The 22,274-nt window shown below is 36.7% G+C and overlaps 1 protein-coding gene across 1 annotated transcript in view; it reads left to right on the top strand.

Moving 5' to 3' along the window:
• Nucleotides 1-4,330: 4,330 nt before the first annotated feature.
• Nucleotides 4,331-22,274, top strand: part of Nurf-38 (Inorganic pyrophosphatase Nurf-38) — a 126,368-nt gene continuing 108,424 nt past the window's right edge. Inside the window, exons 1-2 of the mRNA XM_090377315.1 lie at nucleotides 4,331-4,397; nucleotides 5,036-5,085. Of these exons, the coding sequence (XP_090233441.1) occupies nucleotides 4,340-4,397; nucleotides 5,036-5,085 (108 nt within the window). The 5' untranslated portion in view covers nucleotides 4,331-4,339. The remainder of the gene's footprint in view (nucleotides 4,398-5,035; nucleotides 5,086-22,274) is intronic.

Raw genomic sequence — 22,274 nt, 5'->3', positions numbered from 1 at the left:
TGGGCTAACAAGTGGCAACTGAAGTTTAACCTTGACAAATGCAAAGTACTACATATGGGTAGAAGTAACCCCAGAGAAACGTACCAACTGTGTGGTACTACACTTAAGGTGGTAGACAATGAAAAAGACCTGGGAGTAATTGTGCAGGCAGATATGAAGTTTTCTGAGCAATGCAGACAGGCTGCCAGAGCAGGTCATGGGGTTTTGTCAATGACATATAGGAATTTTGCTAGCAGGGAAAAGGAGGTGATTATCCCTCTGTATAAGGCAATGGTCAGGCCACGCCTTGAGTACTGCGTACAGGTCTGCAGGCCTCATTTTAGGAAGGATGTAGATTTACTTCAGCGTGTACAGAGAAGGGCAACAAGATTGGTGAGGGGAATGAAGGGATCCTCTTTCCAAGAGAGGCTTCAGTTCTGCAAATTGCAGTGTCTGGAGACTAGGCACCTGCGCGGTGATCTGATTGAGGTATATAAGGCCTTGAATGGGTTGAGCACGTTGAATTCTGATGGGATCCTTCCACTTGTTCAGATTACGAACCTAAGGGGGCATAAATTCAAATTAAGAAAAGACAGATGTAGAATAGATGTGCGGAAATTTGCCTTTAGCCAGCGGGTGGTTAATTGCTGGAACAAACTTCCATCTGTCGTTGTGGAAGTTGATAAGTTGAATAAATTTAAGGAGGAACTGGACAGGCATTTGGAGGGAATGGTGTGATTTTTTTTTTTTTTTTTTGCTGATGCTGCATAAGCTCATACATTTGCTTTCTTGCATCACATGCCACTACTACTACTACTACTACTACTACTACTGCAAATCAGCTCAGAACTGGATGGGAGGAAAGCTAGCAATCTGTAAGTTCTGGAATATCCAAGTGATTGCTCAGAATGAGGTTGAAAGCATATTGGCATAGGGAAACGACTTTTCTGAAGCTAAAAAAATAATAATAATGAATAAAATATAATAAAAATAGCGTGGTTAGGCTGAGAAAATGCAGTATCAATTTGTTTTGCAATCAAGTGGAACATTATTTTCTCGGGCAAGTTGAAGTTTGATTTTCATGGCTCCAATGATGCCTATTTTCCAAAGAGCCGAGATTCGGCAAAGACATCTTAGATCAACTCAGTCTACTACTTCTGTCCTGAAATTTCAACCTTCCGTTTGTAAACCACTGTAAACTCAGTGGTTTACAAATTGAGCAAAAAAATAAACCCCGTCAATGAATAAACGCTAATAGTGGGTATTAAAATTGCCCGGAAGTTTGTCTCTGCATTCAACAGAATCGAATACTTCTTGCAACTAAGCAATCTCATTCTTTCTCTACTAAAGTGACCTGTTCGTATTGAGACTGTGACACAGCATATTCATTATCACAAACTACACAACTTTTCAATTTCTAAAACTGCTATGGCCTTGAACAAACCGTAACATACCCACCAGGGATCATGCGTACTCAGACGTAATAATTGCCTCTTTCTCCTTGGAAGTGTGATGGAATCATTCTCTGTTTTTGTTCTGGCGCATACCAATCACCATTGACGTTCTAGTTATAGATGAGCCATCAAACGGCCACTAAACTCTGCTCAGCACAATCTTCAGAAAAACTGATTGGTTTCTTATTATTAACTTTGTACTTCTTAAGTCTCTAGAACTTATCTTCCTCGATGGTAGGTGATGTGGATGTGCTCCCTAATGGAAATATTAGTAATAACAAGCAGCAGATATATCCCTTCTGGTAAAAACCGTACGATGAAATCAAAAGGACTTTTACAGAAAGTAGAATTTGTCGGGGATAAACGTCATCATTTGTGTTCAGAATTCTCTGGACATAAATTTGCTGTGCGCATAAAAGCATTAATACACGCAGCATATCAGAACCACATTGAAACAATTCAGGACAGCGCGATATCCAGGAAACATATCATCCCCTTCTGAAATTTTAAGAAACAAAGAGACGATACCGCTCGGCTTGTCAGTCTTTCTCTCTCTCTCTCTCTCTTAGAATGTAACGATGTTTCGTTGGGATAACTTTTCCTTTGTGCAATATTTGCTGAACACTTCTCTGCAGTCCAGTCGAGTGCATTTCAATTCTCCATTTACATTACACACTTTAAATCTGTTAAGAATGGTGTTCTCATCCATATTCTAGTAACTGATAGTGATCTTGATACTACTTTCAAAAGCGTGGGGAAGCAGGACTACTCAGTTAACTACTCAGACAACTGAGGACTACCGAGATAGCATACCAATAATCTTTTACCAATGACTACACACAACTTTGGATAAACTTGCCCTTTGGATTCAACTCAATGGGCTCTCCATAAATTCATCAAATATATCCTATTCTCGTATCTCTGGCTGGTCCCAGTGATTAACCTTCCAGATTATAAAGATGTGCGATCAAGTTAATATCTAAGAATTATTTTTTCATGCAAATTTTCTCTACAGTAAACTCTGCGGTTATAAACAGCTGCAATCAAATATGGGGACATTTTTTGATGCACCTGTGTAACAAGAAAGGCATTTAAAATTGTGTTTTTTATAAAGGAATTTAAAGACTTACAGTGATACTTGAGAAAACTTTACAGCCAATCTTTGAGCTCGAATCCACTGCTTGGAACACTGCTAGAAAACACATTCAGGTAGAATGAAAGCAGAGAAATTGAAGTTTATTTGATATCCCATCTTTAAGAAACTGCTTTTCTATAACTCGGTCTGTTATCAATGACTCTACTTCGATTATTTTAGTCTAAAACTTCTATATCAGAAGCTTATTAGGTACATATGCCCTTCTCCCGAAATACTCTATGTCATAGAGTCTATGACATAAACTTCCATGTACCCTAAAGAAACGTTCGGAAACAATCAACCACATTTCGCGTCTCCTCTTCAAACTCAAATAATGTGAAACATAATCCCCTTAATAGACTGTTCAGAGTCGCCATGTTATCTAGACTTCTGCAACAATTCCTAAAGTAATGCAAATCTCAAATTATGAAAGCGAATGGCCACTTAAATAAATAAATTAATTAATCTGCATTGGTACTAAGTACGGTACAATCTTCGGGTGTTTTTGTATTGCCAGCACGCCTTTAAATCGCTTCCTGCTTTGCATACATTTCGTTTGCACTGCTGGGAAGAGTTTCCGAATACTTTTGTTAGGATAGTGTACACACGAGAAAAAATATTGCAATGAATTTGGAAGGAATCCGATATTAAAATATGTTAGTCCATAACACGGAATAAAGCGTTATATTGAGTATTCACAGATGTCGACAATAAAATTCTTCATTAATTTATGCATAATTTCTTCGGTAGGTAATCTGAACTACTTCCACTCTGAAATTGGTATGAATTAATCAAGATTTACAGATGTGCGAAGATATTTCTTGTACAATTATTATATATGACTTTAAAATAAACTGTATTATCAAAATGCACAAAATTACGCATAAAACTGAATTAAACTCGCTCAAAATGTTGCATATAGTACAATGACTTGATTAATCTGCATCGAGATATTATTTGTTGCCCAATTTGTGAGTTTTCGCCCATCCATTCTGACAACCCCAAGTTTTTAAAAATAATGACATTTTTATTATTAAACAAGAATTTATTAATTATTGACTAATAATTTATTCATTATTATTGAATAATAATTTGCTATGTTCACTATGTTTCATTTATTGAATTTTTCAAAAATCATAGACAAAATAACCCCAGGGATTCACATCTGGTGAGTATGGCCTTGGCACACCTGAGCTGAATATCATCCTTTCTTGGTGGTTTCCCTTCGACTTCTGACTCCCTCTCTCTCTCCCAGGGTAACTCTTTTTTATTATTTATTTTTATTTTTTTTTTTTTTTTGCCTGGTGCAACAAAAGCCTCAGGCTTCCTTGCACCATATGGCTAATACTGTAATAATAATAATAATAAACATACGGTTTTGCAAGATACGTTGTATTTATTAGTTTGTTGTAAACCCGGTAGATGGCAGCAGCCAGTAAGAAATTTAAGATTATAATTGGGCACTTATATAACAGCTGGTACAATAGACTGTAATTTAAGATCAGTGGTATGTGCATTTTTGGAATTTATCACGAATTTTTGTAATTCGGTAATAATGTATTTTTAAGTTGACCGAATTTACGTAAATGACTGTATAGTCAGTTTTTCTGTATAACTCAAAGGGCAACTATTTTAAATTTATTTTGATTTTTGGGGAACTTAATAGTTATAAAAACACCACACGTGCACTATAAAATTAATACAAATATAAGCAGACGTGTTAATGTTTCCCTTCAGCGCCATCTCTCGGTAATATTACCATTCTTTCAACATGACAAGAGCTGATATTTTGGTGCTGTTCGCTTTAAATTTTGTTCAAGCAATGCTTGGTGAGTAACCGCCTATTATATGTATGACAAAACACTCTTTAGTGCACGACTAACCATTAAGCAGCTTTTACTAAAACACTAATACTATACTAACAAAAACAGCTGGAACTGTCATTGGCATTCAAGCATAGAACTAAGCCTAGAAACTACTACATTTACTTCGATATGTAAGTTCTCGTATATTTTGCTATTTCTCACATATTTTGCTATTGCACTAATAACAGTTTTATTAACAAAAATTTTGGGTTAGCTGCAAAATGCAATAAAGGTATTGTTAAAGATGGTTATTAAACTTTGCCTATTAAAAATCTGTCTACCTGTTATTCCATACCTATTTTTTGTACGCCATTCATTTCAAAAAAAAAAAAAAAACGGAAAACAAAGATTTCAAATTTTTTTATGAACATGAATGATTTTCTTCTCTATGGTGATAGAGTTTTTATTCTTATTTGATACAAATAAGAATAAAATGTTTAAATTTTAAGAATATTGTTAATTTTAAATTCTCCGGTAGACGGAGCAATAGTTGGTGTGTTTCGGATTTCTACCAATTATTTCAAATCCATTACTTAACTCGTACATTAAATTAATTTCCTAATTTAAAATTTATTTATATATATATATTTTTTTTTTTCTAGAAAACGAACCACCTTTAAAGAAATCGAAGTCTGACACTTGTGATTCTACTGTAAGTAGATGTCTGCTGTTGTACTAGATTTCTATTGGCATATTAACAAATGCATGGTACTGTGGTTTCGCCTACATGCTGATGTTTAATGAAAATGAAATCGTATTTTTAATAATACAAAATTTAATGAGTATTTATTTCAACAACTTGAAATACTTTATTTAAAAAACTAATTTTATATTTTTGTTTTTAATATCAAGAAGTTTCACCTCAAACAAACCCTGCAAAGAGGATGAATAAATTAAGAATTATTGCTGTTCGTGACTGTACCTATTGGTATAATGATTAATAATTGATGATGGGTATTCTTTAAGAGAAAGCGATTCTGCTCGGGAGCAGAATTTCGGATTTTATGATCAGTCAGTAATCGGTAAAAAATGATAATTATAATTTATAATGATTCATCATAAAAATAATGACCATTTTAATGATCTATGAATAATTTAGTGTTGCGGTTTTCGCAAGAAATCATTATTTTTTGTTCCCCTAACATTATCCATCTGTATAAGACAGTATGAGACTGCATTTAGAATATGGTGTTCATTTCGAGAGGCTACACCTGAAAAATTACATGTTGCTTCTAGAGTTTTCGAAGAGAAACCGGATTGGTGAGGGATGCTAATCGATGTCTATATGAAGAATGGATTAGAAGGTGCGCGCTGCAAAGCTTGACCATTAGACATCTTATGGGGGAAATCTGATTGAGGTATGTAAGTCCCTTGTAAGAATATGGTGTTCATTTCGAGAGGCTACACCTGAAAAATTACATGTTGCTTCTAGAGTTTTCGAAGAGAAACCGGATTGGTGAGGGATGCTAATCGATGTCTATATGAAGAATGGATTAGAAGGTGCGCGCTGCAAAGCTTGACCATTAGACATCTTATGGGGGAGATCTGATTGAGGTATGTAAGTCCCTGAACGGTGGACTGCGAACAAGGAAGATATATTTTCATCAGTAGGAGAGACAAAGAACTAGAATTCTGAAATATAAAATCTTAGGGAGGATGGATATCATGATATCACGTCCTATTTTGTGTGCCTTCGCATAGCATGTTATAAATCACTGGAATATATTAGTTGTCATAATGATCGAAGTGACGAGCTTGGTAAAGTTCAAAGGAAAATGGATAATTTTTTAGAGATGGCGCAAGTACGAGTGAATTTTTTTTTTTTTTTTGTTTTGCCTAAGCCAAAAGTTTTTTTTTTTTTTTTTTTTGCTGATACTATATAAGCTTGCTTTCTTGTATCTTTTTCCACTACTAATACAGTATTGAATTCTGAAGTTTTGCATGTTATTGAAGTAAACTGCGAAAATGTTGCCAGAAGCTATAGGAAATGGCATATTGCGATAGTCAGCTGCTTTTTGCTGATTCGAAAAGGCGAATAATTATTTTTAAAAAAATGGAACGCCAGATTGCAAAAATCCAACCGCAGCAACCATTATAGTTACAGTACATTATTATTTATTTATTTTTTTATTAATAACAATATACACAATAGGTAACCGTTAACAGTAAAGTATATCTGAGAGCAGAACAATGAACACAATTGAAAACAATAATAAGAGATCCAACAGGAAGATAATTATTGATATAGATTCAAATATTAAAATCATATGTACAAAAGAGGTATGCATTAAGTTAAGTTACCGGTAAAACAAATAATAAATAAATTAATTAGAGAATAGGAAAATAATAATTAAAAAATATAAAAAAGTAAAAATAAACTGCATAAACAAACGAGAGCTAGTAATTTTGCAGTTTAAGAGAACAGGCATACTTTGGATGGAGTTCATCAGTGATTGGGAGTTGTCAAAAAAGTCAATGAGAGAGTCATATTCTGATTTGCTGATTCTGTTCAGTGGACTGTACTTCACAAAGTCCGTGGTGGCAGAGTCAAGGCGAAACAGCGTAAGATTCCTGACTTGTCTACAAGGAGCATGGAAGTTGATTTTACTAAGGATATCAGATGCTTCATAAGTTCCAGTGTGTATTTTGGCTAGAAGGGTGATGTCAGTAATAACTCTTCTAGTGCACAGAGGCCTCAGATGAAAGTAATCGCACAGCGATTCATAGTACACTGAGAGAAAAACAGAGGATTACAGAACGTAACGTAACGGACAAAATTTTTTTTGGACTGCTTCAATTTTGTTAATTAATGTCTTTGTGTGAGGATTCCAGATGGGCGAGCTGAATTCAAGGATTGGCAGAACAATAGTTTTATAAAGGATAATAGCATATCTTTGGTTTTTGAACTTGTAGGTGTTCCGTCGTTTGATTCGTAGGTGCTCCGTCGTTTGATTAGTAGGTGTCAAAGGGAATCAAAGGGAAAGAGGGAATCAAATCTTCATTTGATTCCCTCTTTCTGTCCTTCAGTTTTCTTTGAGCATTTTAATTTTACATCTAAGATGTGGGTTGCTAGCCCTTCTCTTCGATGGTGGACTGCATTTCGTCTGACCGCTTTCCTTCGACCTGCCTGGCTAGGGTGGCCCAACTAGGTGCTTAAACTCCTCCCAGCATAGCTCTTGGGGTCATTGGAGTACTCAAACCTCCTCACCACGATAAGGTGGTAGCCAATGAGGAGGGTAATATCTTCAGTGAATAAATATGAGAATAAATATCCTCATATTTACTCACATTTACAGATATTTTCATTGTTTCATTTACAAACGTTCTAAGTTAATGGAATTATAAACTTTGAAACTGCACAAATGACCAACGAAACACTAAGAATTATTTCAGCTTGTGTGAAAGAAAATCAGATTTTTTTCCCTCAGTGACTACGAATCGTATTATGTGTACTATTTTAAGACCTCAAGGACATGTGATCACGGTAGTTTTTCATCGAAATCCACAAATAGTTGCGCTTCTGTGTAGTTTTAAACCTAAGTTTACACCTTTAACCGACATTTTCCTATATAAAATGATTGAACTACCAAGCAAAATTAAAAATAATTGAAAAAGGAAACTCGCCGATATACACATAGTCGTTTCCAAAATTGAAGCAACACACAGAATGGGACCTATCACGGAAACAAGTAAATATTGATCTGCAACATCACAGATGAATTTTAATGAGTAGTATAGGATGATAAACAGAAAGTGATAATTCATTTCATTAATGACAATGGATACACAGAAAAATCGAATGATAATATACCGGCCAAGAGACGTTGTGAATGGAATGTCAGTTGATAGTTATAGAGGGCATGGTGCCTTCTCCGACTGCACTGAATGGTCCACAACGATGATACATGCTGTTGACAAGACAATCAAGAAGCACGGCTGGCAATGATGCTCATTGATCCATGAGAGCATCTCTAAACTCCTGAAAATATTGTGAAGGTGGTTGGAGGGTACATCCATATCACCCAAGAACATCCTAAGCAGCTTATAGGTTTCAGATCACGAGATCTCTCGAACAGCACACGGATAACAGTGTTTATATTCAGATAACGGCCAACCAGTTTGGTATGATGTGATTAGGCATTGTCGTCTTGTAAAATGAAATTGTCTACTTACTGTGTTTGTCTAGGGTCTCACATAAACAAAAGCCTGTCCAAACTAACACAATTACCCTTTCAATATTGCTGAAATGCTGCGTCGCTTGCTCCTCCAAGTTATTCCATTCTTGGAATAACTTGTACAGCAATTATGGACTCATAAGTAAACAATACCCGTAGGCAACCCTGGTATGACTGACTTTGTACTTGTTCGTACGAGTACATACTGTGTGTTCACTTTTAATCGCCCTCGTGGATAGCACAGTTGTCAGAATTGTCGTCCTCCCCACACCGCGTGGAAAGGACTTTACCTGGATTCGAATCTCCGCCGAGTAGAAATGTTCGAATTCGAAAGGAGTTCGAATCCTCCAAGGAATTTTTACGGGCCACTTTTCACAACGTGGCTGAGTCAGTCGGTCTCAGGCGAGGATAGCACTGTTTTTACTCCGGGAAACTCTGGTTTTAAGACTAGAAAACAGCAAATCGACTACAGAACACACGCAATATACAAGCAAATATATACGGTGCAATATGGCCTAAGTTGCTGATATGCTTAAAAACCCTTAAAAAATCGCTTCTAATCTGCTTTTGGACACGATGTTGTGCCATTCTATAAAATAAATTTTTACTTTAGGAATTTTATTCATAAACTTTCTAAAGTGAAATCCATCAAAAATTAATATCATTTAATTAATTTTTTAGTGATAGTTTTTTTACACATTTACTATTATTAGCTTTTGTTCTCTGCCATTTAAAATGTTCCTCTATCGTTAAATGTAGTCATAACAAATGGTAGGTGTTCCCAAAACCAGCTACGCACCAGGACATCAACATACTAGTGCATGGTCCTGGTTAGACTTTCTATATAGGAGTGTAGTCCAAGGCAGTTTGCATGTGCACGAAAGGGAAAAAAAATTCAGTGTTTATGTGAGAGGAAAAAACCTATGCTTCATCCTGAGACCCTGTAGTTACAGCTCCAAGTGGGAAAAACCGTGCATGGTATCAGTGCCATACACAAAAAGGTTTTTATCTTTTCTAGTGCAATCTGTTTCTTGTCTGGCTTACATGTAAAAAAGTAAATCAACTACTGTGATTTTTCATAAATGTTTTCAATTAATAACGTATTAATATTCTTAATTAATAAATCAGTCTTGAATGCAGTTCAATGATGATGAAACATGCAGTTGACACAGTGTTACAACACTACGTTTTTAGAGTTACGCTCTTGCATATATTTTTTTAAAATCATTTTTCTCTTCTACACGGATTACGTTAATTACGAGATCAATGATAGAGGAGGTATCAACTGATAGCCGATTACCCAAAGGCTTCACATTGTTTGGTAAGGCTTCTTGGAAGAAGGGTCTTCAATTTTCTTTCCGTTATCGATTGATCATTGGTAGCACTTCTTTCCACGAAGTAACATCTCTCTCTCTCTCTCTCTCTCTCTCTCTCTCCATAGTAGTACGTAGAGGAGAACATTTTACAATTAGACACGCGACCTCAGAAGAGAGAGAGATATGGCTGCGTGTTGGCTGAAGAGAAAAACATGACGTAAAATTGCGTGCGGGCTTCGAAATGAAGATCTCTTGTAATAGGACCAATAATCGGAACGAGAGATAAAACACCGCTTGCCATGGTGTTCTTTATATTGAAGTATTTTTGGAATGGCTTTACAGAAGTTCATGGCAACTGCATTGCTCTCCTTGATTCAAATATTAATAGCTGCTTGAGGATTATAAAAAATCAGCTTACAGATCAAAGGTATCCAGTTGTTGTATCAAAATACTGTTATCCAGCTGCTCACTGGGGTACTGATAGTATTTTGAATTATGGAAAAAAACAACAGGCGGCACATGGTCATTGTATTAAGCTCTGTAATAACAGTATGGATGAAAAGGCCTAGTGAGTGATCTTGAGCTATCTACTATGTTCTTCAGGTAACGTGTGTGACAAGGGCGAATTTAGATATGATGAGCCCTTAAGCCAAAGCATGAAGAGGTTCCCCCCCCCCCCAAATATATAATTGTAGATTTTTATCCTCACAAAAGAAAACAGCGAGATTTCCTCTGATATGGAAGGCTCCATGGTTTATTTGACTTATCTAAATCCAGCATTGGGTCTTAATCATCTTAATCAACTGGTACACATGGATTAAATCCAGATGCATCACAAAAAACACACGCCCAATTCCAACTATGGCTCTGCAATATTGGGAGCCTTAAAATAGTTAAAGATGCAAAGCTCTCTCTGTCATTTGAGGAGCTATATCGTAATATAGAAAGGAAGTATCTAATCATTTTTATCTGCAGATATTCACAAAAAATTTTAATATTTTAAAAAGAAATATGACATTTTTGTATAAGGATTTCTATAATGGAACAGCAACTTAAATTATTAAAACGGAAAATTCTTTTCCAGGTTCATTTGAGCCTAGAGAAACTGAAATTATTCAAATGTGCCTTTTAAACAAATTTTAATTTTTCTACGTTCCGGGACTGTCCGTAAAATAGAGTATAATGCAAACTAAGCCTTTCCTGAACAGTCCAAAGTCGCATGAATAAGGTAAAAGTGTGGGAAGTTACTTTTCTTGTTGCAGTTTACTGTACATCTTTGTTAATATCAGATTTCCAAACCAAAATGCGTGCTATACTTGAAACGTGGATAAAAGTGTGCCCAATAAAAAAAAAAAGAAAAAAGAAATGGGAACACTTGTTTTTTTTATTATTCTGATTTTTAAGGACTCCTTCAAGGAAGGGTGCTTTTATATCATGACAGAGACGCCCCACCGAACACGCACAACTGTGCGCAAACAACAGTGGACTTGGAGTTACTGATGGGAGATTTTGTTATGATATGAATGAAATTACACATAAATGTGATGAATGACTGTTTATGTGTTGTTTTATTGTTCTGTGATTAAGTATATATTCACAGAAAAATGTTACCTTACTTTTCAGACAGCCCTCGAAGTTTTTCGTCTATTGTGTTTACTATTCTCTCAATGTCAGATATTGTGCAGTACTACGTACATTAAGTTGCAGTATGGAAATACAGTACATTATTCTTTTCTCTCTCTCTCTCTCTCCTTCCCTCCCCCTATTTTTTGCGTATAATGTGACCATCCGAAATACAGCCAATTTCAAGATGCGCCTAGAATCTGGACCCAACATTGTAGGATTTAAGATGGTCACTGTAGTTTCGTTCCTGTATTTTTAAAATAGTGGATTGGAATCAGTTTTTGTTTATTTAAAAATAAACAAAAACTGTGCAATATTTTAACAGAAGTTTGCGCCATATAAAATACTGTACGCAGCTAACCTTGGGTAGCATGATAAGAAGTTATATTCTTGACAGGGATGCTACGAAACTGACACAAGGATAGTTGAAAGATGTTGACTAAGTGTCATGCAGAAGTATTAAGGGAGTTTCGTAATGGAACAGGATGTATTGAAAAGAACTAAGATTTTCAAATCCTTGTGCTATATATAGCCTTTCGTTTAATGATTGTTCCCATAGGACGTTTAATCGCAATTGTTGGTTGACTTCGCACAGTGGAAACTGAGGCCATGAGGCGTCATTTACTGCATTGTGTTCGTAAATTGCATGCATTATATTGTCGGTTTGTCTGTTTTTCTGTATGAAAAATCCCAGTTTCTAGAAATGAAATTCAAGTTTTTTCTCGTACAATCCTTGTTAGGGACCGATTAATTCTTCACGGTGTGAAATGAGCCCATAGAAATTTCTCCATCTTGAGGGGATTCGAATCTTTATTTCGCATGGTGTGGAAGGACAGATATCATAACCACTGTACCAGCCATGAGGGGTCTATGTGAGTTTTGCCTTGAACAAGGATCATGAATATCAGGAATGTTCTAAAGATTACGAAATAAAATTTCAGAGATCGTAATGATATGAGTTATTATCAGATTAAAATATTGGCGGCTAGAGTACCTACTAATAAGTCCCAAAGAGCTTTCCTAAGGTAAGTTGAAACAAGCAATAGAGCCAAAAAGTAGTTAATCGTTGAATATCAGCAATAATTGCGTCGGATCAGGAGTAACATTAGGTATGACCATTTTCATTGGAAAAAACTAAATCCAACATATTATGCCCTCCGATTTGGCTTTTACAGTACTAAGAAAAATACTTAAAATCACTTCAGAGAACTTACGAGTAATTATCTTGCTGATCAATAGGTAAGGAAAACCGGGGAGATTAAAATTTTCAAAACACCATAATATAATATGCGTTGAGGAGTTGTTCCATAGTTTGTGAAATGAGAATAATAATTTCAGTAACCAACTCCAGGGAGAGGCAGCCTCACAATCCTTAGAATTTTAGAACAGTTATCTCTTCTAACAACGATAATTTGGAACAGCGAAAATCCAATCGGTTACAACATTACTAAGCCAAGTTTTATTTAAGCAATGGTATTCCAGGTTCGATACTTGATATTGCATATCGAGTATCAAGTTTGAACGTTGTTGTTGTTGTAATAGGAGCATTAGTGACCACGGCCATATTGCTTCATGTATACTGTCTGTAAATTGTGTTCTGTGGTCGATTTTCTGTTTGCTGGATGAAAACCGAGCTTTCGGGATAAAAACTATGCTACCCTCGCCTGAGACCGACTAACTCAGCCACGTTGTGAAAAAGGCCCATAAAAATTCCTCCCATCATCGACTGGACTCGAACTCAGGTCTTTTCCATCTGGTGTGGGGAGGACGGCGACCCTATCAACTGTGCTACCAATGAGGCTGATTTGAATACGGACACTTTTAGCATTACGGTTAATAAATAATTGTAGTTTTGGAATAAGAGGTTTTAAAAACTCATCGTATGGTCAAGAACAGGTGAAGATGTTAACTGACCATTCCGATCAGTATGTTAATTAAAGATTAAAAAATGCATAATTGAATAAATTTTAAGTTCACGTTTCCGTTTCATTTCCGTTCCAATAAGCGTTAACCTAACCGTTAACGGTTAGGTTAACGCTTGGCAAATAATGCAGCATGTAAAATAATGCAGACGTACAATGCATAGTTGCGATCAATAATCAGAAGTGAAGTCCCCCGAGGATCGGTTCTTGGAACACTGTTGTTTCTGCTTTTCATGAACGACATCGACGAAGGAATAAAGAGCGTGATGTCAAACTTTGCAGACAAAGATTGGGAGAGTCGTTAATGATCAGCACCAAGCAGTGCTACGTCAGAATAATTTGAGCAGGCTTGAAGAATAGTCAAAAAAGTGGAAGATATGTTTATTGCAGCAAAATGCAACTTTGCTTTTCCCCAACTTTACTCTTGGGGAAACCGAAAATAACGTATACACTTGGTGAGGTTGAATTAAAAACAGTAGAGAAAGAAAGGGATCTGGGAGTATGGGCAGATATGAAGTTTTCTGAGCAATGTAAAGAGGTGGCAAGGAAAGCCAATGGTGTCATATCGATGATTTATCGAACAATATCATGAAGTGATAAGGTGGTCATAATTCCACTGTATAAGGCAATTGTAAGCCTGCATTTGAAATGCTGTGTCCGAGTATGGAGACCTCATCTAAGAAAAGACATTGAGCATCTTGAAAGGAAGACGAGCAACTGGCATAGTGAGATAGGGAAATGGGCGACCGTATGAGGAAAGACTTCGATTATGTGGAGTACAAAACTTTGCAACCAGGCGCCTTAGAGGGGACCTGATTGAGGTTTATAAGGCACTGAGAGGGGTTAGTAAAGTGAATGAAGGAGAAATTTTCACTGTTATAAAGAATTCCAGAACTAGGGCCCATAAATTCAAATTACAGGAGAAGAGGTTTGTAGCCAGCGAGTCGTTGATTACTAGAACAAGTTGCCTCCGAAGGTAGTTCAGGCTGACAGTTTGAAGAAATACAAGGGTCAACTGGATAGTTACCTACATGAGGAGGGAAGTGCATTTTATTTTCTTACCTACCTTTTTTGAAAAGAAACTTCTTTAGGAGCGCCCCAGACAGTATTCACATAGGAGCAACTTCAGTTCGTGGATTGACAAAAATCGCAACACAAAATGAAATACGTAGCAGCAACGCATGACGCAATCAATGCCCCCTACAGCGTCGCGCACCTTGTAAAGAACCGGAAGGCATTTTGGTTTTGATTTTATTTTGATTGTTTCTGTTTTAAATTTAAAACTTAATTAAATTTTTTTTTAAATATTTTTATTTCCTCGTCCCACTCTGTTCCATCTACCTCTCATTAATTTGGATTTCTTTTTATTCTTACTTTTCCCGGTATTGAATCTAGGAGGAGGGAACAGTACCAGGAAAAACTTTACTTACATCAATTATAACGTAATTAAATATGTTTTTCTGTCATGTGACCTCTGGATTTAACCATTACTTCCAATGGTGAGTTGTAGGGTTTTAGGCGCATCAGCAACTTAGGCCATATTGCGCCGTATATAATATGTTTGTGAACTGCGTGTTCTGTGGACGTATTTCCAGGACGAAAAACCTTGCTACCATCTCCTGAGACCGACGCTCAGCCACGTTGTGAAAAAGGCTCTTAAAAATTCCTCGTGGTATTGATGGGATTCGAACTCAGGTCTTTTTTTCACCCAATGCGTGAGGATGATGTTTGTACCAACTGTGTTACCCACGAGGGCTCAATTAGTGAGTGGTTACGGGATGGAGGATAGTCTACCTCTAATATCATATCATAATGAAAGAAACAAGTACATTTTTTTTTCTTTTTTTTTTTTAGCAGTTTTCGATTTGGCTGCAGTTTATTAGCTTCATTATACGAGTCATGAGCCTTCAGTGGATGGTTCAGTTTTCGGGACCAACTTGGTGCATCAATAACTTTAGTGCACGGCCGGTAGGCCAATCTCTTCATTCCTTTCTTCATAAAGTAGACTAGTTCTTGTCGTTTATTATTTTGACTTTAAACTGGCCGAACACCATACTAAGAAATTCGTGTGAAGAATTTCTTCACTTTAAGGGTTTCTCCGGTTTGCCATGTGTTTCGAACCCAAACCTCTCCCAATGAGTGTCAATGGTCAAACTCACTATTGCTACTTCCGCGAAATATATCATTCCTTAGTTTTTAAAATTATTAAGAAGATGTATCTTTTGAAACCTCCTAAGAAACATAATGCTTCTTTGTCATAGGAAAAGATATGAACTTCGTAAGATATTTACAATTATTTCCCAAAATGAAAAACTGAACAATTTTTTGTAGCTAGAATTCTAGAGACGAGAAAAAAGACACAATATATGCAAGCAAGCACAAAGAATTTTTATTTATTTTATTTATGTGTATTTATTTATTTATTTGTTTATATAATTTTTCATATTTTTGTTTCATTCGCTAGATATAAATGCCCCTTTAAAACGCCTCGTATAAATTTGTCTTTGAGTATTTCTGGGTGAAGCACGGACAGGGGATAGTGAAGATTCTTCGTTATCGAAGGAAATTGGCAACAGTATAGGGTAATGGCATTACACTCCCCATCCTTAATTTCTGTCTTGTGCAATATCTTCTGGATTTATGTCATGCTACATTCGAGTGACTGAAAACAAACAAACCAGCCATTAAAAGTACAGTCGATGTTTATTATCCTGCAGCAAATTGAACGAATGACTTCCTCTTTTAGCTTTGGCAGTTTTCCAATTATGTTCTGCCAAAGTCTCATTCGTACAAATGTGACTACGTATCTCAACATGCAGTACGTGTCCTTAGAATTTCGCATGTTATTAAATAATTTATAAACACTACCTGACAAATACGCTATTGGAAATGAAAAAAAAAAAAAAAAAAATACGCTCATTGAACCAGTGAAACTAATAATAATAGTTATTCGAATACTGAGGGGAAAAAATCATCTTTGTGGCTCTCGTGTTATGTCTCCAGGAATATTTTAATATTTTAGTTATCACGTGATAATTGATTACTACATGCTGGAATATCGTAGTCTGCATTTCAAACTCGTATATAGCTGCTGACGTGTATGGTTAACACCATTTAAGTTTAAGCTCCTACAATCTCTTTTCCATGAAATAGAAGGAATGGAAATATGAGCTTAGAATAATAATAATTTTAAAAAAAAGCACGCTCATGAGAAATATTGTTTCACTAAGAACTTTGTTGTACTGTAAAAGCTACCTTACTCTTTATCGATTACTTTGTTCTGTTACCTTGGTAACATGTTGCCTTGCCTTTTCAATGGCTTAGCGGGGCGTATTTAGCAATATCTGTTCCGTTTCCACGTTTTTTCTCTTCTATAAATGGTATATTTTTACATCTTAGTGGGAGGCAAACTTTCAACTTTTTACAAACTGTTAGAGAATAAATCACACTTGATCCGAGGAGTTTTTTAAACAGAGGAAACTCTACTTCATCCCGATGACTATGAAATCTTACAATGGGTGGCCTTCATTTCCTTTCAAAAATAGTTCTCTTTATGTTAAAATTAAATATTCAAATCCTTTATTCCTGTTTGGTTTCTACAGTATTTTATTTATTTATTTTTTTATCATCAATTTTTGTAAGTACTGTTTAGTTACAATAACAAAGGCTTGCGATGATTTTATTGTCTTAAATATTTTCCTCTTCTATAGCAGTTCCTGCGTACTGACTCAGACGATGGTATCAAATTATCGCCATCATGTACATATTTCAGATTTTTCACAAAACTCCACGTTTACTTTAACATAAGTGAGTCATTGTCACTGGAATTGGATTCCATTTTTCTTCAAATGTTGTAAATCACTGTTATCGAATTCTCAAGAACAATTGCGATGCAAGACCGTTCTCGATCAACTCTGGCTTTCTCAGTGCCATCCATTCGCAGTGATGGAGGATGTGGCGAACTACCATATAGCCAAATCCCAGGTTCGCCACCGAGGGCGAACGATTGGTTTGTTATGGTTTTAAGAGTACGGAGGGGAGACGGATTTTTAGTTTCCCACTGGGTGGAGTGAGGAGAGGTGCGGCATGATTTGAGGAACGCTTGGTTACAAATTAAAATGCGTCTCTTCAACAGATGTAAATGGTGGAAAAATGAAAGTTGGAATGGAAGCTATCCAACTAATGCAGAAATGAAAAGTGCAAAAAATGTTCCACAACTGCCAAGGGGTAATTGGCTCTGTGTGTCTCCAGCATGCAAATCTAATCTGATCATTTTACCGTTTGTGATGCTTCTGAAACGATTTAAAAACGGGGATGGCTAATGCAGTCAATGCATCTCTAAATGGTACTTCAAAAGAAGGATCGGCCTTTGTTGGTGAAGCTGTTTACCTCAGAACAACATCAACGCCATGGCTTCGCTTAAAGAATACTAGCGTTTAAAAGGATTAAGAGGAGCGCCCCTTTAAAAACGGACTGTGGAGAATTATGAAAAAATGAAAAGAAAAGGTGGTTTATCAGTAGTTTACAGTAGTCCTGCACAGCAACTTAGTTGGCACGATACATCACTGCCTGCCTCTCGTTTGGAGAGAGAGAGAGAGAGGTCTGAGTTTGGTTTCTATCAATAACAGAAACTGTGTATCAAGAGCATATGCAGTCACTGATTGACATGAGTGTCCACTCTATGCACTTCCAGCATAGAGTGGACACAAATGTTTCACTACATTGAATAGGTCAATCTTCACACCTAGCAGTTCTACCAAGTCACGAAGTATGCAGTTACTGTTGAATATTCCAGGCTGCGATTATAGATGATTTTTAAGTTTATCTACAAAGGCTTTGTAATAAACGTCTAGGATCACAAGACGACTTTTAAGTTTTTGTAAAGTTCACTGTGAAGGAAAGTTAGCGTGCCTGTTTTGCGAAGCTTACTGATACATTTTCCATGCTATGAAGTCTGGGTTAAAGGTATGGACAGACAATACGATTTTCAAGATGAAGTAACTTTTCCATCTATTTTATTGTGTCTCTTTATACAAAGAAAGTGCGTACAACTTTGCTACCTAAACATTTTCCAGGTTATTAAGCATATATATATCATATCATATTTGTATTACCGGAGAAACGACCTCATTAATCCATGTGTATGTGTATATGTCCGTAAAAATTGCGTGTGTTCTCTGGTCAGTTTCCCGTTTTGCTGAAAGGAAAACTAGACTTTCCGGGGGAAAAAATCTTGCTAACCTCGCCTGAGACCCACTAACTCCGCTACGTTGTAAAAAACCCACAAAAAGTTCCTTGAGTCTTTGATGGGATTCGAACACGGGCCTTCCCTCCTCCCGATGTTGGAAGGATGGTGATTATAACCGTAGTGCTAACCCCGAGAACTATTAAGCATATTAAACATTATTTTTTTCCCTTTTTTTTATTTCAAATTTTTTAGATAAATAAAATCTAAAAAAAATAAAAACATGAAGGTAATGAAGTGAAGAGGTTGCCCTCCACCCGGTAGCATCTTTGCCACCTCTTGCTGAATTCAAAAAACAAGAAATCAAGGGGGAAAAATTGAGAAGACCATGCACTGAAATTAGAGAAAGAAAGGGGAATTAGTGATCCACCCTCAATCATCTTCCTTCCCCCACAAAGAAGGCTAAGGATATAAAAAATCATAGTGCTATAAATTGGTCTTAAGTTATATTTATTTTGCATAGTATAACAAAATTAAATTTGTTAGTTTCAAAACTGAACATAAAAATTATTTAGAACAGTTTGAACAATTGAACAAGATGACGGAAAATATTCCTTGGTCGACTAGGAGTGAAACATTCTTGGGTCCTGTCAATAGCCTTAGAGTGGAGTTGACAGGTAACCAATCCACTCCACATGGTTTATAAACAGCGTGTAATAATAGTCGACAGGATTAGTATTAGTATTAATGTTAGTATTATAATGACTAAAATGATGCACGGAGCAGAACTTTTCCAACTGTGCCAAAAAAATTCTATCACTCATACATTCCCCATTGTCAAAAACTGGCTATCCAATTCCATTTTGAACTTCAGGCTATACGCCTCGACTACACTGGGATATAATTAATTCCAACGATCTATAGCGGCGCCTCCGTAGCCAGGTGGGAAGGGGCAGCAGTGCGTAACACACGCTTCTTGATTAGACCGGGATTCGAGCCCGTCACCACCAAATACGGAGGATACGGAAAGGTCAGGGAATGACCACCGCATATTCCTGGAGCAATATGGCCTTAGTTGCTAATGTTCCTAAAAAAAAAAAAAAAAAAAACAAATAACAATAAATAACGATCAATAAATCACTTGGACAGATGATTCTGGGTACTCGTCCACACCACGGGAAGGTGGGCCAGTCCCAGCAAAACACGTACTGTCTCAAGAGAGACTCTGACCCACTTAGTGTTGCCAGAAGGTGGGACAGATTCCTCTGGGGGCCCATTCCAGAGGGAGGAGATAAAGAAAGAAAGAAGAGCGCAAAAAAAAAAAAAAAAACACAACCACCCGTGGTGCAGTTAGAGAAAAAAATTTATAAAAAATAAAATTAATTAATTAATTAATTAATTAAAAATATTAATTAATAATGATAATAAAATAATAAAAAATAAAGAAATAATAATGATAATAAAATAATAAAAAATAAAGAAATAATAATGATACAAATAACAATGAAATAAATTGGCTGCACTAGAGTGGGAACTCAAGGCAAAGTGCGTGAAGAACAAATTAAATAAATAAGAAAAATAATAATTTAATAAAATAAAAAGTAAAATATAAAAATAAAGAAAAAATAAAACAAATAAATAAATGAAATGAATAAATAAACTGGCTGCACTAGAGTGGGAACTCCAGACAGTACGTGGGGAAAAAAAAAGTAGAAGAAGATGGTGGCATGCGAATATAGAACCCTTAAGTCACTGAAGAGGTATTGTTAGGTGCAGTAACAACTATGTAGCTCTGCTTCCTGCGCTCAAAGACTTGGGATGCATAGGATTGGAATGCCTTTAGATTGTCAGGTGTTTGGAGTAGAGACTCTGGTTGCTGTTCTGAGATACCTGGCACAGCCTGCAGCAGGGTCCTTCTTAAGTCATCGCACAACCTGCATTCGAAAAGAAGATTTTCCAATTCTCTGACCTGCCGCAGAAACAGCGATCTGTTGGTAGCAAACCCAGCAGATGTAACTTTTCGTTGAGGGACCCGTGTCCTGTAACTAAGTAGGAGGATCCCAAGGTGAGGGAAAGCCAGGTCTTTACTGTTTTCGAGGTTGTGAAACTGACATCAGCGAGTAATTTTCTGGTAACGGAGCCTGTGTTTGAGGTGTTCCATCTAGACTGCCGAATGTTGACGAGTTCATTATAACAGCGAGCTCTTTCTGCTTTGGGGTCGGCATTGAGATTTAGTTCTAGGCCTTGTTGGTATTTTCTTTTTAATTCTAAAGTTAAGCCATCTGAAGATTACAAATAGATCAAGCGGCAAAGTTTCAGCTATCATCTGGATGGCAGCTGTAGACACTGTTCAGCATAATCTGTGCGTGGCCAGGAGCATAGCACGTTGAATGGAGTTGACCTTGACTTTCATATTTACTCGTTGAACCCAGTGAAACCACGCTCCTGCTGCTTAGATCACAATGGGGATGAAAACGGCTTTATAATACAGAGAGAGTGTTTTGTTGGAGAGTCCCCGGTTGCCCTTGGAGATCCTCATGATTGCAGCTGAAAATCTTTCGTTTTGACCCCTAGGTATTGTAGATGTGGAAGGAAGCGCAGCTTATGGTCTTTGACCACCCCTAGGACTTTAGCCTGTGTCACAATAGGAAGCTGTTTCCCGGAGATCTTGATTTGTGGTGGGCGGCGTAGGTCAAGATTTGATTTAAAAAGCAGCATTTTTGTTTTGCTGGTACTGATTTGAAGCTTGTTGAGAACCGTCCAGGAGTAGAGATCTGCTAGGACAAGATTTGCTTTGTTTTCAAGGTCGGAGTGTGATTTCCCAGAAACAACCACAGTCGTCTGCAAACGCCACAATTTTGCACCCTTCAAAAGATTTAGAAAGCCAGCTGTGCAGGACCATGTTCCACACAAAGGGCCCCAAGACAGAACTTTGTGGGCACCCGCCCCGAGAGGTTGGTCTAGTTATCTGCAGAAGATTGGATTTAACCACGACAGTGCGCTCTGTGAAATAGTTCTGGAAGAGCTTGTAGAGACTGAAGGTACAGTTGGCTAGGCAGAGGCATGCCAATGCACTGTCCCACCAGACAGTGTCGAAGGCACCTTCAAAATCCACCAAGATGGCCAGTTAAAATTTAGGTGTGGAGTTTTCAATATGGAGGACGAAGTCAAATAGCGCCTTTTCTGTAGATCGCCCTGGTGGGATCATTAAGAAGCATTTTAATTTGCTTACTATTTTTCAGTCCACTTCTGCAACCGATCTAATTCATTTTGAAGCATAATAGCCTATTTCTGGTCGCTAACTACCCTTCTATCTTTTAAATCATCAACCAGTGTTGATTACTTTTCCTGCTCACCCTTATCAGTCATTGAGGAAAATAAGAAACAGAAGTGGCCACAAATAATGATTCCTGAGGAACTCCGCTGGCTGCTATTCATGCTGATATCAGTATGAGTAGTGGCATACAATGCAAGGAAACAAGCTTTACAGCATCAGCCAAAAAAAAAGACACACTGCCTTTGTGTTGCCCCCTTAAGTGTATTTTCTGAGAAAAAGACTACATGTCATCAGCATTTAGTTCACTCAATACAATTAAAGTAACTGTACTCTTTTTTGTGCA

The sequence above is a fragment of the Mastigoproctus giganteus genome, chromosome 7 (assembly GCF_048544385.1).
Source record: "Mastigoproctus giganteus isolate SK-2022 chromosome 7, ASM4854438v1, whole genome shotgun sequence".
Classification (NCBI taxonomy): Eukaryota; Metazoa; Arthropoda; class Arachnida; order Uropygi; family Thelyphonidae; genus Mastigoproctus; species Mastigoproctus giganteus.
This window is presented reverse-complemented; position numbering and strand designations above follow the sequence as displayed.